At 45.4% G+C, this 18280-nt stretch overlaps 1 protein-coding gene and 1 pseudogene across 4 annotated transcripts; one reads left to right on the forward strand and one right to left on the reverse strand.

The window, feature by feature from the left end:
* Positions 1 to 4776: 4776 nt before the first annotated feature.
* On the reverse strand, positions 4777 to 8415 carry LOC109942268 (WRKY DNA-binding transcription factor 70). 4 transcript variants are annotated; one of them, XR_002264989.3, is made up of 5 exons: positions 7967 to 8415; positions 7747 to 7851; positions 6950 to 7604; positions 6649 to 6726; positions 4777 to 6391 (listed from the first exon to the last, which is right to left on the reverse strand). XR_002264989.3 is itself a non-coding variant. In XM_035962691.1 (3 exons), exons 1-3 carry the CDS (start codon positions 8263 to 8265, stop codon positions 6995 to 6997), a joined length of 1014 nt encoding a protein of 337 aa, XP_035818584.1. In that variant the 5' UTR covers positions 8266 to 8415; the 3' UTR covers positions 6743 to 6994. The 4 variants fall into 4 exon arrangements, 1 of the variants encoding a protein (XP_035818584.1); XR_002264988.3 differs by having other exon boundaries at positions 4778 to 6391; positions 6649 to 6729; XR_002264990.3 differs by having other exon boundaries at positions 4779 to 6391; positions 6649 to 6729; positions 7747 to 7848; positions 7967 to 8404.
* Positions 8416 to 13388: 4973 nt separating this feature from the next.
* Positions 13389 to 13477, forward strand: LOC111590178 (uncharacterized; annotated as a pseudogene).
* The last annotated feature ends 4803 nt before the right edge of the window (positions 13478 to 18280 follow it).

The raw sequence follows: 18280 nt of genomic DNA on the forward strand, positions 1-18280 counted from the left end.
AAGAATACCCAAGTGAAGCGAGAATAATCATCCACTATTACAAGACAATACTTACTCCCGCCGATGCTTATGTAAGCAATCGGGCCGAATAGATCCATGTGGAGTAGCTCAAGCGGCCTGTCGGTCGTCATGATGTTCTTGTGTGGATGATGGACTCCAACTTGCTTCCCTGCCTGGCATGCGCTACAAATCCTGTCTTTCTCAAAATGAACATTTGTTAATCCTAAAATGTGCTCTCCCTTTAGAAGCTTATGAAGATTCTTCATCCCAACATGGGCTAGTCGACGGTGCCAGAGCCAACCCATGTTAGTCTTAGCAATTAAGCATGTGTCGAGTTCAGCTCTATCAAAATCTACTAAGTATAGCTGACCCTCCAACACACCTTTAAATGCTATTGAATCATCACTCCTTCTAAAGACAGTGACACCTATATCAGTAAAGAGACAGTTGTAGCCCATTTGACATAATTGAGAAACGGAAAGCAAATTGTAATCTAAAGAGTCTACAAGAAAAACATTGGAAATAGAATGGTCAGGAGATATAGCAATTTTACCAAGACCTTTGACCAAACCTTGATTTCCATCCCGAATGTGATAGCTCGTTGGGGATCTTGGTTTTTCTCATATGAGGAGAACATCCTTTTCTCCCCGGTCATGTGGTTTGTGCACCCGCTGTCGAGTATCCAACTTGAGCCCCCGGATGCATAAACCTACAAAACAAATTTAGTTCTTGACTTTAGGTACCCAAACTGTTTTGGGTCCTTTGGCATTAGATACAAGAACTTTGGGTACCCAAACACAAGTCTTGGAACCCTTGTGTTTGCCCCCAACAAACTTGGCAACTACCTTGCTAGATTTGTTAGTAAGCACATAAGAAGCATCAAAAGTTTTAAATGAAATGGCATGATCATTTGATGCATTAGGAGTTTTCTTTCTAGGCAACTTGGCACGGGTTGGTTGCCTAGAGCTAGATGTCTCACCCTTATACATAAAAGCATGATTAGGGCCAGAGTGAGACTTCCTAGAATGAATTCTCCTAATTTTGCTCTCAGGATAGCCGACAGGGTACAAAATGTAGCCCTCGTTATCCTGAGGCATGGGAGCCTTGCCCTTAACAAAGTTAGACAAGTTCTTAGGAGGGGCATTAATTTTGACATTGTCTCCCCTTTGGAAGCCAATGCCATCCTTAATGCCAGGGCGTCTCCCATTATAAAGCATGCTACGAGCAAATTTAAATTTCTCATTTTCTAAGTTGTGCTCGGCAATTGTAGCATCTAATTTTGCTATATGATCATTTTGTTGTTTAATTAAAGCCATATGATCATGAATAGCATTAACATCAATATCTCTACATCTAGTGCAAATAGAAACATGCTCAACATTAGATGCAGAGGGTTTGCAAGATTTAAGTTCTACAACCTTAGCATGCAACATTTCATTCTTAGTTCTAAGGTCGGAAATGGTAGCATTGCAAACATCAAAATCTTTAGCCTTAGCAATCAAATTTTCATTCTCTAATCTAAGGCTAGCAAGAGAAATGTTCAATTCTTCAATCCTAGCAAGCAAATCATCATCATTATCTCTAGGATTGGGAATTGAAACATTACAAACATGTGACTCAACCTTAGCATTTAAACTAGCATTTTCATGTCTAAGGTTGTCAATCATCTCACGGCAAGTGCTTAGCTCACTAGATAATTTTTCACATTTTTCTACTTCTAGAGCATAAGCATTTTTAACCTTAACATGTTTCTTATTTTCTTTAATTAGACAATCCTCTTGGGAATCCAAAAGGTCATCCTTTTCATGAATAACACTAATTAATTCATTTAATTTTTCTTTTTGTTCCATGTTAAGATTGGCAAAAAGGGTACGCAAGTTATCCTCCTCATCACTAGCATTTTCATCACTAGAGGTTTCATATTTAGTGGAGGATCTTGATTTTACCTTCTTCCTTTTGCCGTCCTTTGCCATGAGGCACTTGTGGCCGACGTTGGGGAAGAGAAGTCCTTTGGTGACGGCGATGTTGGCGGCGTCCTCGTCGTTGGAGGAGTCGCTTGAGCTTTCGTCGGAATCCCATTCCCGACAAACATGGGCATCGCCGCCCTTTCTTTTGTAGTACCTCTTCTTTTCTCTCCTCTTGCCCTTCTTGTCGTTATCCCTGTCACTGTCACTTGATAATGGACATTTTGCAATAAAGTGACCGGGCTTACCACACTTGTAGCAAACTTTCTTGGAGCGGGACTTGTAGTCTTTCCCTCTCCTTTGCTTGAGGATTTGGCGGAAGCTCTTGATGACGAGCGCCATCTCCTCATTGTCAAGCTTGGAGGCGTCGATTGGTTGTCTACTTGGTGTGGACTCCTCCTTCTTTTCTTCCGTCGCCTTGAATGCGACGGGTTGAGCTTCGGATGTGGTGGGTTCGTCAAGCTCGTTGATTTTCCTCGAGCCTTCGATCATGCACTCAAAACTTACAAAATGCCCGATTACTTCCTCGGGGGTCATTTTAGTATATCTAGGATTACCACGAATTAGTTGAACTTGAGTAGGGTTAAGGAAAATAAGAGATCTTAGAATAACCTTAACCACTTCGTGGTCATCCCACTTTACGCTCCCGAGGTTGCGCACTTGGTTCACCAAGGTTTTGAGCCGGTTGTACATGTGTTGTGGCTCCTCCCCTTTGCGAAGCCGGAACCGACCGAGCTCCCCCTCGATCGTTTCCCGCTTGGTGATTTTGGTGAGCTCGTCTCCCTCGTGCGCGGTTTTGAGCACATCCCAAACCTCCTTGGCGCTCTTCAACCCTTGAACTTTGTTATACTCCTCTCTACTCAAAGAGGCGAGGAGTATTGTTGTCGCTTGAGAGTTGAAGTGCTCGATTTGGGCCACCTCATCCTCATCATAGTTCTCATCCCCTACGGATGGTACCTGCGCACCAAACTCAACAACATCCCATATGCTTTTGTGGAGCGAGGTTAGATGAAATCGCATTAAATCGCTCCACCTAGCGTAATCTTCACCATCAAAAGTTGGTGGTTTGCCTAATGGGACGGAAAGTAAAGGTGTATGTTTGGAAATGCGAGGGTAGCGTAGGGGGAACTTACTATACTTCTTGCGCTCTTGGCGCTTAGAAGTGACGGAAGGCGCATCGGAGTCGGAGGTAGAAGTTGATGAAGTGTCGGTCTCGTAGTAGACCACCTTCCTCATCCTCTTATGCTTGTCGCCTTTCCGATGCGGCTTGTGGGAAGAAGATTTTTCCTTCTTCTCTTGGTGGTGAGAAGAGGAGGCCTTTTTCTCCTTCCGTTTGGAGGAGTCCTTCTTCTCCTTCCTCTTGGTGTGGGACTCTTCCGATGAAGTGCTCCCATGGCTTGTAGTGGGCTTTTCGCCGGTCTCCATCTCCTTCTTGGCGTGATCTCCCGACATCACTTCGAGCGGTTAGACTCTAATGAAGCACCGGGCTCTGATATCAATTGATAGTCGCCTAGAGGGGGGGTGAATAGGGCGAAACTGAAATTTACAAATATAAACACAACTACAAGCCGGGTTAGCGTTAGAAATATAATCGAGTCCGAGAGAGGGCGTGAAAACAAATTGCAAGCAACTAATGAAGTGAGACACGAGGATTTGTTTTACCGAGGTTCGGTTCTCTCAAACCTACTCCCCGTTGAGGAGGCCACAAAGGCCGGGTCTTTTTCAACCCTTTCCCTCTCTCAAACGGTCCCTCCGATCGAGTGAGCTTTCTCTTCTCAAATCAACCGGGAGCAAAACCTCCCCGCAAGGACCACCACACAATTGGTGTCTCTTGCCTTGGTTACAAGTGAGTATTGAACACAAGAAAGAATGAAAGAGAGAAAGCAATCCAAGCGCAAGAGCTCAAAAGAACACGGCAAATCACTCTCACTAGTCACTAGGGCTTTGTGTTGAATTGGAGAGGATTTGATCACTTTGGGTGTGTCTAGAATTGAATGCTAGAGCTCTTGTAGTAGTTGGGAAGTGGAAAACTTGGATGCAATGAATGGTGGGGTGGTTGGGGTATTTATAGCCCCAACCACCAAAAGTGGCCGTTGGAAGGCTGTCTGTTCGATGGCGCACCGGACAGTCCGGTGCACACCGGACAGTCCGGTGCCCCCTGCCACGTCATCACTGCCGTTGGATTCTGACCGTTGGAGCTTCTGACTTGTGGGCCCGCCTGGGTGTCCGGTGCACACCGGACAGGTACTGTTTGATGTCCGGTGTGCCAGCATGGGCGATTCTGACTTCTGCGCGCGCAGAGCGCGCATTAAATGCGCGGCAGAGAGCCGTTGGCGCGGAGATGACCGTTGCTTCGGAGTCGCACCGGACAGTCCGGTGCACACCGGACAGTCCGGTGAATTATAGCGGACTAGCCGTTGGCGTTTTCCGAAGCTGGCGAGTTCCTGAGGCCGACCTCCCTTGGCGCACCGGACACTGTCCGGTGTACACCGGACAGTCCGGTGAATTATAGCCGAGTCGCTCTGGAAATTCCCGAAGGTGGCGAGTTTGAGTCTTAGTCCCCTGGTGCACCGGACAGGTACTGTTCACTGTCCGGTGGCACACCGGACAGTCCGGTGCTCCAGACCAGGAGTGCCTTCGGTTGCCCCTTTGCTCCTTTATTGAATCCAAAACTTGGTCTTTTTATTAGCTGAGGATAAACCTTTTACACCTGTATAATCTACACACTTGGGCAAACTAGTTAGTCCAATTATTTGTGTTGGGCAATTCAACCACCAAAATTATTTAGGAACTAGGTGTAAGCCTAATTCCCTTTCAGAAACCACAAAAATATCGTCGGAAAATAGTTCTTTCCGTCACGGAAACGGAAAGGTCGATTTCCGTCATTTTTTCTGTCGTAGAAACGCGTCCTCTTCCATGTAGCGTCAGGCGGCTAGGCTTGGCGCCTCGTCCGCGTTGCTCCATGCCGTCTGAGAGAAGGAGAACCGAGTGGAGCTTCTCACTACAGTCCTTGATGTTGTTTTTTCGTCTGGCCGCACCGCATTGTTTGGTCCATTAGCCGCCAGCCGCCAGGTAAGTAAAAAAAAAAAAAAACCGGCCTGGTTGAATTGTTCGTGGATACACCTAGAATGTTTTCATTGACGAAAGCACCGGAGGAGAACTCTATGAATGAAGAATCGATATCTGGTCCATATCATTATTCGGCCCATTATTTGGCAACAAGAACATACAAATCTTTTCATCTGCTTTACGGCTGCTTCTTTGGGTTGAAGTTGAACTTAACAACCGGTGGCTGTTGAGATGAGAAGGCCAAAACACCCGAACAGCAGCCTAGCTAGACAGCCCAACGATGCACAGTGGATGGGGAGATATTGCTCGGTATGCTTGGGCAAAATAGGCCTGCTCCTCGCCGCAGCTACGTACTCTTGCAGCCAGATCGAACGGCGGCACGAGTGTACGAGAGGACTGGAGTGCAGCACCAAACGGACAGGAGCAGGCTGGTTAGAGGGCGATGAGAAGGTGATTAGATGCGCATGTGTCCACATGCCAATATAGACGCCACCTCAAATACTGCCCTTCTATTGAACAAAAAATTTCAATATAACCGAACCAGTGAAAAAGAGTGATGTATGTTAGGGTGTGTCGTCTGCACGAGCCGGTTAACAAGAACCGGGTAGTGTTAATCCTAGCCATCTAACCGCGCCCCTGATTGAAGGTTATTCCAACCGTTGATTGTATCCCGGTCACACGACACCATATAAATACGATTAGAGGGGGCGACGGGTTAAGCCAACATTAACGCTCGACCATAAAACCCTAATCAACATTCCACATGTCTCCACCCCCTAGGCATTCGGAGTGACTAGAAGAGCTGCAATATATGGCGCCAGTTCCTCCAACGGGAATGGGATCTGACCTTCCCATGCATGTGGCACTGGAGGAGACGATCCACTGCTAACCAACGACGCCGGAACACACAGGGAGGCGGAGCCGCCGTCATTGCTGCCGCCCCTGAACAACAATAAAGGTATGTAACCCTACACCTCTTTGTAGATTAGATCTATTCGTCATTGAGCCTTTACAGTTATGGATTAGTATTCTAGAGGTTTAGGAATCAATCCTAGGCACCACATAATCTAACAATATATTCCCATTTGAGATTGTCAAAAGAACCTCCATTCCTGCGTGTTTTCCTCTGAGATAGAGGCATATTTTAGCATATTATTGTAAGTTAAAAGTAAAGATAACCCGTACCTTTTTCTTGCAAGAAATTAAACACATCACAATGCTGATGGCCATTATATTGCTACGGCGGCGTCAAAACATACTGTCATGTTCATTCAGCCTCTTCGTCTGAAACCTCGCTCATCGCCACCCAGCATTCTTTAATTTACGGGCTCATCGCCTCAACCGCAAACAGTGTAAAACTGCAAGTTCATCGAAAAACATACTTGTATATATAAACTTTAGTGGCTTTTAAAAAAACTTCGCATAGCTATATATGGTTAATTAAGCTACAACCCTTTTCTCCTATACAATAGATATCTAAAGCAACAGAGTGTTCCGTCATGGTGAATTGGTGATGTAGATTTGGAAGAAGGATCTAATTAAGAGGGTGTTATATGAGGGGGGGGGGGGGGGGACTAGACATAATAGATATATTTTCTCTTTTCTTTTTGCTTACATTGTCTCCTCTTCAAGACGCCACCCGTACGTGATTGCGTGACACATCATGCATGTTCTCTTCTCCCACCCCGCTAGGCTGCTATAGAGAGAAAAGAAGGGATCTGCTTGTTAAGATGGCTCAAGTGCATGTACACGTCGGTGCCGGGCCTTATTGTGCTTTACAGGCTAGCTAGCCATGGTTCACCACGCCGAGTGAGGCCTTGTTTGTTTATGTCGGATTGCATTCAAAATCGTTACAGCTAATTAAAGTTTATATAAATTAAAGAAACAAAATCCAGATAGGAATCATTCCGACTCACCAATTCGGTACAAACGAACAAGGGCTGACATAGCTCGATTCCTTGCTATGGATCCAGTCTAAACATGTCCTCGTCGTCCTCACCGCCGCCTATGCTCCCGAGCGATCCGACCACGAAGTCGAGGCTGTTGGGAGAAGGCGGGAAACTGCCGGCGGCGGCTGCGCCTCCGCCGCCGCTTGCCACGCCACCACCAAGAAGTGTGCCTGCTGCACGGTCCGGCGCCGACGACGCCACCCCGGCCGAGCCCACGACGACGGCGCCGATCAGCTGGTCGTCCGCCACCTGCATGAACGAGCCGGCCGACGAGCTGAACACGTCGTCGCTGGTGCACCACGACGTGGACAGCTGCTGGTGGTGGTCGGCGGCGCTCCTGCCCATCGCCAGCTGGTACTGCTGCTGCGAGGAAGAGGCGCCGTTGCTGGCCGCGTTGTTGGAGTTGGAGCCGAAGCTGATGAGGTTGTTGGCACGGTCGTCGTCGGGCTCCTCCGCGCGGGCGGCGGCGGCCTGGTGGATGAGCGGGATCGACGAGAGGTCCCGGCACGTGTGCTCGCCGTAGTAGGTGACGACGTACGTGGACGCGTCCGTCTCGCAGCGCTGGACCTGCCTCTTGGCGTTGCAGCCCTGGTCTGCCTTGTGCGTGCACCTGTAGTAGCTCCTGCAATGCGCCGCGCGCATGCATGCAAGCAAGCAAGAGCAAACACGTTGGGGGTCCGTGATCTGTTCGATCCTCGACACATATACGTATATGACTATGTATCATATATAAACTGAGCATGAAGAAGTATGCATGTGTGTACCTTGGATAGGGTGAGTCTTGGATCTCTTTCTGCCCATACTTCCGCCACTCGTGCCCGTCTTCCAGCGTAGCAGTGATCTTCTTGTCAGAGGGGCGCTGTGATCTGCTGAAATATATATATGGTGAACGAATGGGCAGAGCGAACGAGAAACCAGTCAGAAACAGTGCACGGCATGCATGAACAAGCTGCTCAGCTCATTAAGCGAACTGTGCATGCTCACCTTCTGCTGGAACCTTGTTTCCTCTTGTTCCCGCCCGACCTCCCCGACTGCTGTCGCTGTGGCCTCGCACCGTCCGGTCCGGCGGCCCGGCTCCGGCCTACTTCGCTTGTATCCAACGCCGATATCGCGCTGGACAGCTTGGCCAGCACGGCGTCGATCTCCAGCTGCGCCCACGCCGCGCGCTGCTCGTCCAGCTGCAGCAGCAAGATCCTGAGCCTCGCCACGCCGTCGCGCGCCTCGACCAGATCGTTCACCGCCATGGCCGCCGGCACGTGGTCGTCGCTGCCAAACGACGCCATGGATCGGTCCTAGTCCCTGGCTAGCTAGACCAGCCGTCGATCTAGAAACCCACACTGGGTGGGCTGTTGTTATACCTAGCTAGATACAAACCGCACACGAGACTACGCGAGAGAGAGAGAGAGAGAGAGAGAGAGAGAGAGAGAGAGAGAGAGAGAGAGAGAGAGAGAGAGAGAGAGAGAGAGAGAGAGAGAGAGAGAGAGAGAGAGAGAGAGAGAGAGAGAGAGAGAGAGAGAGAGAGAGAGAGAGAGAGAGAGAGAGAGAGAGAGAGAGAGAGAGAGAGAGAGAGAGAGAGAGAGAGAGAGAGAGAGAGAGAGAGAGAGAGAGAGAGAGAGAGAGAGAGAGAGAGAGAGAGAGAGAGAGAGAGAGAGAGAGAGAGAGAGAGAGAGAGAGAGAGAGAGAGAGAGAGAGAGAGAGAGAGAGAGAGAGAGAGAGAGAGAGAGAGAGAGAGAGAGAGAGAGAGAGAGAGAGAGAGAGAGAGAGAGAGAGAGAGAGAGAGAGAGAGAGAGAGAGAGAGAGAGAGAGAGAGAGAGAGAGAGAGAGAGAGAGAGAGAGAGAGAGAGAGAGAGAGAGAGAGAGAGAGAGAGAGAGAGAGAGAGAGAGAGAGAGAGAGAGAGAGAGAGAGAGAGAGAGAGAGAGAGAGAGAGAGAGAGAGAGAGAGAGAGAGAGAGAGAGAGAGAGAGAGAGAGAGAGAGAGAGAGAGAGAGAGAGAGAGAGAGAGAGAGAGAGAGAGAGAGAGAGATGCGAGGAAATGCTAATTGTGAGTCATTCTTAATTTACCCCCATGGTTTATCTGGGATTGAGAGGGAGGAAAAGGCGGTGTGGAAAGGCAGGCTGAAATTAAAAGAGTGAGCGGAGGAAGCTGCATGGAAGGCAGGCAGTAAACCATGGGAGCCGGTGGGCTGGTCTCTGGCTGGCCGTCGCCGATGGATACCCGGAGGGGGAAAGCTAAGGATCTACCGGATCGATCGGTGCAGGCACGGAGCCGTCATCGCGATGACACGGGTAGCGTGAGATCACGCACACGCATGGACGAGGGTCACCGGCCGAGTCTCACGATCAGGAAATGCCTGGGCAGTTTCTCCGACGACCGTCCATTGCGCGGCCTCGCGGGGTCCGGTCCGACGACTGGAGACTGACTGGTCTTCGGCAATCGGCGTGCATACACATGGATGATTGGAACAGGGGAGACGGAGACCACCAGCGTCATTTTAATTAAACCGGAGCCACTAGCTGCTGCTGACTTGTCTGCTCTCGCCCCGTAGGGTCGCGCATGAAAGGTTCCGGAACGACTAGAGATTCGGGAATGTTTGGTTTCTTACCTCAGTGATCAGCTCACCCAAATCTAAGCCATACCCGCCACAGCCATGACATTGGTCTCAGCTTGATTAATTTGATAGAAATTATGAGATTGATAAAAAAAGGCATAGATGGATTTTATCGTGATCTAAATACCAATAATAGAGGCCTAGAAACTCGACTCACTCAGTGACACTAGTATAAAAGAGCTCAAAAACTACGGTAGGACAGACAGTTGCAGTTATCAATCACCACCGCTATTTGTAGTGGTGGTTTCTTAATAAAATCGCCACTAGAAATCATATTTCTATAGACGGTTCGTTAAGAAAATTGTCACTAGAAATACATAGTGGCGGTTTCTTAAGGAATCATTACTAGAAATCATTTTTATCTTTAATTTTTTAGTTTTTCAAATGACCTCGGATAATAAAACAACCAAAATAAAAGTTATAGATCTCAAAAAGTTATGAAACTTTGTAGTTGACAACTTTTTTTTATTTGAACTCGTCTCTGCTCTCAAAAATTGCATCCGAATTTGTCAAATTCAAAATGCAAATTTTGTAAACGACCTAGGATAGAAAAAGTATCGAAATAAAAGGCGTAGAACTTCAAAAGTTATTCAACTTTGAAGTTGACAACATTTTTGTTTGAGTTAATTTATGGCCTCCAATAGTAAATTTACACTCAGTTAATTATAATATGTGGCCATCAAAACTATAGCTTAAGCACAAGTCCCGTCATAGGCACAGTAGTAGATGAGGCTTTATGCGAGGGTGGGGTAATGGGTTTGATTCCTTACGTAGCATGCAAATTTTGTGCAAAAAAATGTTGCGCGACTTGTGACTTTAACGAAGACGGATGGGCCAGGTCTCCCTAATAAAAATAATATTATTTTGCTTTTTTAAACCAATTTTTACGCTTTCTGGGAAAGATTTTCTTGTTTCGGTGTCTCACACACTATAATTAGTGCATACAACAGAGTTTTACCTTTCTAGGTAATGAGGTCAGTTTTATCTTTCTAGATAATGATGTCACGTTGCGGAGCTCGGGCACGTGTCTAGGCTCGTCGGGCTCTAGCTCCTCTGCGGGCAAGGATGATGTTCTTACTCTTGTTGGGATTTAATTCTTAAGTTGCAAAATGAGTTTCCAATACATGGTACGAGACAATTCACAGTTACAAGGTTATCAAATTAACAATACTCATTATTGCATTTCTCTTGGACTGGAACACCAATTTTCTTCTACCTATGTGATTCAACAAAATGGTGTTATAGAACACAAGAATTGGACCTATATTGATATGGCAAGTGTTGGAGCGAAGACCGACCGCCCCTCGGTCAGACTTCTTTAACATCAATTAAACAGGTTTTGTCGCTGGTACAGGAAGCAAAGGATACCTTGATCGGTATCAGAACCGAGGTCTTTGGTACTACCGGAGGCGTCGGAGCGAAGCGCCACACTGTTTGAAAAGGGGCTCGCTGTAGCCTCGCGAAGACGCTCCCATCGACTCGGATAGTTCTGAACAAGGACAACCCTGGCAAGGTCGAAGGCTCGGCTTCACAGGGCAAAGGGTGCCACGCACGAGCGAAGGCCACATCGCCCAACAGTGGGCCCAGGCTACGTTCCGCTGTCACTTGGGCCTCTTTGTAAGCCCCTCCTCGGGGTAGGACCCGTAGTACGTTTAATCAGATTGTACTTAACATCGCTGTAATGATCCTATGAGGGGGAATATTCTGGAGCTATAGCAGGTAAACTCGGGGCATAACAGTACTTAGGGGGCACACTCACCTGCTTGATTACTTATAAGTTCCCACGTACTATACTTGGATGGGACACGCTTAATAAGACGCTACAGTCCCTTGCTTACTGTTTTGTTGAGCACCTGTTTTCCCTCTTTCTCGAGTGATTAGGCCCACCAGACCACGTGTCAGTCAGACGATGTTCGATGAGCACATGACTCCTAGGAAGTATTGGCAAAAGCAATCAACACATCTTTCTATGACTCTAATCACATTTTCCTCTAAGTTTTAACAAAACCTTTTTGAGTTTGTGATTTGGATGTGCGCCTAAGGTAAGCCACTTTCGAGTTTCCATCTAAAAGTCCTTTGTGCTCAAATGGGGGAATCTAGACAAAATTGAGTCACTGTTTTCTGATATAATTTTTTCTTGATTATGCATCATATTCTCGATCTTATCATATACTTAAACTTAAGACTAATCGTATCATGAAGACCTATAAGGTTACTTTCAATGAGACTATGTCTTATGCAGTCCTTATGTTTGAGACTATGGTGCCAAGTTGTGAAGGGTGTACGAAAATGTTGTTGATAGGACCAAAGGGGAATGACAACATGATCATCCTTGTCCCTTGGCAGTAGCCCAAACATCTCGAACATGCTTCCCAAAATGTATATGATTGGGCATGCGCTAGATGTTCTAGTTATATTATAAGTATTGAACATATAAGTAATAAGTAAGTGCTTGCGGATCCGCTTACCAAAGGCTTACCACCCAGGGCTTTCAAACACACGGTCGACATGGGTTTTATGGTATAGCCTATGTTTTTCGGAAAATAAAGATCCCAAAGTTAAAAGATCTATTTTAGAATAGAGATATGTATTGTAGCTATTAAATCTATCGACGATTTGACGATGAATATGCTCTATGCACTAATCTGTAATAGAATACAGAAAGAATTAAAAGGTATAAAGTTGAAATTATAAGATGAGAAAGGGGAATGTTAGAATTGATCTCAACTAGTTGGCCCAAAGGTTAACTAGGCCCTTGACCTCGTGCCCTGATCGGGGATGTCTAGCCCAAGATGAGATTGGTGGGCCCTTGTTGTGCAGCCCTATAAAGAGGTGGGGATCAACGGCTCCAGTCACGAGGTTCGCTGTCGTCTACGGTTCCCCATTGTGAAACCCTAGACCGATCGAAAGGGAGCTGTCAACGACAGGAAATTCACCACCTTCACTCTGCCACTGCCTCATCGGCAGCAAGCTCACTTTCCTAGACGTCGCTGCTCTAGCGCAGAGTTTCACTGAATCTAAATCGGTACAATATATTTTTGTTTTAGATCTAGTGGCTAGGGTTCTTGGAGAAGCTTCCATAAAAATCTATCAACTACAAATGAATTAATTTACACTACTCTAATACACATTATTATCAAATTACTGGGTTTAAACGAAATTAATATTGGTGTGACTAAAAATAAGAGTATCCAACGACCGTTGCTTGGGTGATTTTGCTTCGCTTTGGACAAACTGGATCGGAGTTGCTTGTACCTTTTGGAAATCAGGAAGTGTAGCCTTTCACGTGATATGCCTAGACATGAGTGCACTACACGCCTTTTGTTGAATCAGTGACTTCAATTTTGGTTAAGTTGCACCACTAGCCCCTGCTCTATTGAGGTTCGACACGGAAAATTGCGAGAAAAGGGTATCTATGGGTGCAAGATTAATGAACCAGGTAGGGACTCTATATACCTCTCTGAAAGCCAACGATTTTCCCCAGGGTTGCATCCTCTACCCACAACATCATCTTGCTGCTGTTTTCTTTAATGTACTGTTCGATCAGTTACGTTTGCTGCTCTCAGTTAATCTATTTATTAGTCACGCTCTGAGTTCTGTTTGGAAGCAAAATGATGAGACTTGAACACCTGAATGTTATCAAAGTTCTCTGATTGCTTTCTCTACGTACCTTGTACCTATCATATGCGATCGATGTTTGTCTAGTGCAGTAATGTGTTCTATTTTCTTTGACCATGCCATCTGAATAATGGTACTAGTTGTGCTTGTGTCTGAACTGTAGTGTTTAGTCACTGAGAGGCAAAGTGAAGAGGCCTTGTAATCTGTAGCTATGTGATGTTGTTACATACATTCATGGTCTTCAGAATTCTCTTAGGACTCATTTGTTTCGTTGGAATTGAATTCCATTCTAATAATCATAGTTTAGACACAAACTAATTAAATTAATATATTTGTATACGTAATATATTTGTATATTATCTTAAATCATATGAGAGATATAGTTATACGCTACACTTATGTTATACAGAAGCAAGTAAAAGAGTGTGCTATAAGTTGTACATTAGAAAAGTAGCATTTAAATGTATAGAATCAATTTCCGCCTTTTACTCAATGAATTTGAGATATGCTTATATAAAGCTTTGGAAAGTTGTGCATGCCACATTCTAAAAAAAATAACCTACTCTATTAGTTAGATTTCAATTCTTTAAATGAAGTGAAACAAACCGTACCTTATTGCTTTCTCTATGTACCGTGTACCTACCATATGTGATTGATGTTTGTGAACGACGGCCAGAAGCCCAGAACTACCGCGTCCAAGTTCTACAGTCCTAAAAGATAAAAACATCAAGTTGTTTTAGCATCTCGCAGCTTGATGTTTGCAAACAAATAACGAAACATCAAGCAGTGGTGATTTTGTTTCATTATCTGTTTGCCATTATCGCATCGTGCTTGCCTGCTGCATGGTGCCAATAATCCTCTGAAGCAGTGGCACGCAGGCCTTGTTCAGTTGTGTCCAGCTGCAATATATACCACCCTAACAAGCGTCCCATTTTTTTTAAAAAAAAATAGGAGAGGATTGCTCGAGGTCAGTTTAGTCAATTCGCTTAAATCTAACACTGACAACGACCACATTCTTGATAGAGTACATATTTTTATTTGTACATGTATTTCTGACAAAAACCTATTATATTTGTTGTAACACCCTCAATTTTATGGTATAATTTTTTTGCTTTATACTCAAAATTCAGGTGTTGCTCTCTCTTTTTCTTTCTTTTCTTTCCTCTTTTCTAAAATAATGGAGAGTTATTTTGTTATATGTTGATGTAAGCATAGTGAAGTGAGCACTAGAGATGCTTTGGTTGTTGCATTCATGCAGTTGCATAGTGTTTCTAAGTGCAAAAGATATTTAAAACATATTAATATACCTTGTAAAAGTTTTCGGTAAATTTTCATATTTTTCTATTTTTTGGAAGCCAAAATCTATTTATTTGAGATATTTAAAAATATTTTCAAAAGCTCTAAATATGTTTTTTAGTTCATTGGATGCCAAAACATTCCTAGGAATTTTCCTAGAATTTTTGGAAGCTTCTACAATATTTTGAGATTTAAAAACAAATTTATGTATTTTCTAGAATTAATAAATGTAAAATCCGAATTTGACTCGAATTTCGTTTTGTCCAAACCCTAGCAATATATATATTGTATATTACGAGCCCTGGGCTTTCAATAACTAGATGAAACTCTAGCTCAACGGTACCATCCGGTTCAGCCGAACTAGGTTCGGGCTGCTATAAAAACACCCCCAGGCCGCCAGGGATTAGATTTTAGCGGCGGCGACGGTTTCCTCGGGCGTGCGAGCGACGGCGATCCTGAGGGCTAACGGCGGATCCGCCCCAAGGCGGGCGACCGGCGGCGGCGCTCCACTAGGAATGAGCGATGACAACGCTCCCGAGACGGGTGGGCAAGAGGTGACGGCGCTCCCAAAGTGGACGGCCGGCGGTGACGCACCCTAGGCCCGGTGGCAACGACGGTCGCATGAGGCACGGTAGGCGTCGGCAGTGGTTGGCCACGAGGGACGCGGGTCGCTTCGGCGGTCGCGCGAGGCACGCTCGTCTCTAGCGATGGCGGTTACGCGAGCCGTGGGTGGCTCTGGCGTCCTTCGACGACCAACTCCTCCAATCCGATGGCTTCGGCAGCGTCCTTTGATCTAGCGGCCTCGGGATCGTCCTCCGACGACGAACTATCCAATCCATGTTTATGCCATTGATGATTATATTTTATGCCTGCTACTTACACTATTTATGCATTCCAGTGATGATTTTTACGACGATGAATACGATTTTATGTTGCCATAAAATTGTCCCTAATTCCCACGGGGATGTTAGTTGAACCGATATTAGTTTTTTTATCAATATGCTACACGGTGTATGCATTTATGCAACTTTATATATGAATTTATGCTATGCGTGAACCATGTCATCGTATTTTTTGCATGTGTGCAGTAGAAACAAAAATATCATCCAAAATTTTCACGCATGCAATGAAAACTTCAACGATTTGCCATAATTTTTGGATCTCCATAAAAATAGAAACCGCATGGATGCGACTCCCATATTTTTCGAAACTGCCATAAAAATAGGACCGTGAATACAATCCACCAGAAACTCTCACATTGACTCGGTATTTACGCTTATAATTGAGAGGTTTTATGCTCAAAACTTAAGATTTTTATGCTTGAACCTGGAGAGCGTCCATCAGTTAACCACATGCCATATTTTTTACGCGGTGTACAACGTTGCATAAATACCTACACCATGTTATATAATTTGTATAAGTATATATCATAAACTGATTCTAACGAGTTTAGTTGCATGACTGTTGCAACGATCCTATATTTATGTAGGAAATAAAGTATTAAATACGATTTTTGTTTCCATGCATGCCAATCTATTTACTTTCATCGTACATTTTTGTCATCCTAATTTTGTGCGTATGCAGCAAGTAACAGATTTTTACGCAGTGTACCGAATTGCATAAATATCTACATCGTGTAGCATAATTAGTATCAATATATATCATAAATTGATCCTGACGAGCCTAGATACATGGTTGTTGGAGCGATCCTATATTTATGGAGGAAATAAATCATTAAATACGATTTTTTATTTTCATAAATGCTAATTCATTTCCTTTCATCATACATTTTTGTCATCCTAATTTTGTGCATGCAGCATGTAATAGATTTTTACGTATTATACTGAATTGCATAAATATCTACAATGTGTAGCATAATTTGTATCAGTATATATCATAAATTGATCCGGACGAGTATAGCTGCATGTCTGTTGCAGCGATCCTATATTTATGGAGGAAATCAAGCATTTAAAAATAGAAATCGCCATATATCTCTTTCCTAAATTTACGGGCAAGCAGTGAAACGTGTTTAACTCATGCATGCCTTTCTGTTTTTTTTGTATACACAGACGTGGGGTGGGGGCGCACCCGACAGCCTGACTTGGGGAGTGGGTGGGCGCGCCGAACTGAGCCAGGTCGCAGGGGGTGGTCGGCTTGGGCTTCCTCTAACTAGAGGAAGCCCAAGGCTCCTAATATACCTACGCTATATATATAGCTGGAATCCTCTCGTCGAGCCATTTTCAAATATCAAAACTGTTTCTGCAGATTCGATCCACAACTCATTTCCAAATATCAAAACAATTTCTGCATATTCGATCTACAACTCCTGGAATTGCTCGCCGAAGTTCGAGGCGGTTCCAACTCCGACGATCAATTACTTTCGATCCGTGCGTCGTTGGCGAAATCCAAGAGTACCATTGAGAGCACCTAGAGGGGGGGTGAATAGGTGATCCTGTAAAACTTAAACTTATAGTCACAAAAACTTGTTAAGTGTTAGCGCAATAATCGCCAAGTGGCTAGAGAGAAGATCTTGCACAATACGATAACCACAAAGAGTTCAACACAGAGAGGACACAGTGGTTTATCCCGTGGTTCGGCCAAGTACAAAACTTGCCTACTCCACGTTGTGGCGTCCCAACGGACGAGAGTTGCACTCAACTCCTCTCAAGTGATCCAATGATCAACTTGAATACCACAATGTTATGCTTTTCTTTTCTTATCCCGTTCGCGAGGAATCTCCACAACTTGGAGCCTCTCGCCCTTACACTTTTGATGTTCACAAAGAATCACGGAGTAAGGAAGGGAAGCAACACACACAAATCCACAGCAAAATGCGCACACACACGGCCAAGAATCGAGCTCAAAAGACTATCTCAAAGTTCTCACTAGAACGGAGCTCGAATCACTGAGAATGACAAACGAATGCGCAAAGACTGAGTGTGGATGATCAAGAATGCTCTAAGGTTGCTTAGTGTCCTCCTCCATGCGCCTAGGGGTCCCTTTTATAGTCCCAAGGCAGCTAGGAGCCGTTGAGAGCAAATCTGGAAGGCCAATCTTGCCTCCTGTCATCGGGTGCACCGGACAGTCCGGTGCACACCGGACACTGTCCGGTGCTCGATTTCCTTCCTGAAATGGCGCAGCCGACCGTTGCTGATCTGGGAGCCGTTGGCGCACCGGACATGTCCGGTGCACACCGGACAGTCCGGTGCCCCCTTCCGACCGTTGGCCCGGCCACGTGTCGCGCGCAGATTCCGCAGCCGACCGTTGGCCCGGCCGACCGTTGGCTCACCGGACAGTCCGGTGCACACCGGACAGTCCGGTGAATTATAGCCGTACGTCGCCGGTAAATTCCCGAGAGCGGCCACTTCGCCCGAGCCAGCCTGGCGCACCGGACACTGTCCTGTGCACCACCGGACACTGTCCGGTGCACCACCGGACAGTCTGGTGTACCAAACAGAGCTGAGTCTTGGCTGTACACAGCCAAGCCTTTTTTTCACCTCTTTTCTTTTCTTCTTCTTTCTGTTTCTAACACTTAGACAAGTATATTAGTGCACAAAACCAATGTACTAAGGCTTAGAAACATACCTTTACTCTTGATTTGCACTTTGTTCATCCATGGGCATAGATTCACATTTAAGCACTTGTGTTGGCACTCAATCACCAAAATACTTAGAAATGGCCCAAGGGCACATTTCCCTTTCAATCTCCCCCTTTTTGGTGATTTATGCCAACACAACATAAAGCAACTAGAACAAGTGCAATATCACTTCAAATA

Source organism: Zea mays, chromosome 9, assembly GCF_902167145.1.
Source record: "Zea mays cultivar B73 chromosome 9, Zm-B73-REFERENCE-NAM-5.0, whole genome shotgun sequence".
Taxonomy (NCBI): Eukaryota; Viridiplantae; Streptophyta; class Magnoliopsida; order Poales; family Poaceae; genus Zea; species Zea mays.

What these genes read in the sequence shown, in the direction of transcription:
- LOC109942268 (XM_035962691.1), bottom strand. Translation starts at nt 8,265, where the DNA reads ATGGCGTCGTTTGGCAGCGACGACCACGTGCCGGCGGCCATGGCGGTG. An exon ending in AAACAAGGTTCCAGCAGAAG is followed by an intron (nt 7,852 to 7,966) that starts GTGAGCATGCAC and finishes TATATATTTCAG; the next exon opens with CAGATCACAGCGCCCCTCTG. An exon ending in CAAGACTCACCCTATCCAAG is followed by an intron (nt 7,605 to 7,746) that starts GTACACACATGC and finishes GGCGCATTGCAG; the next exon opens with GAGCTACTACAGGTGCACGC.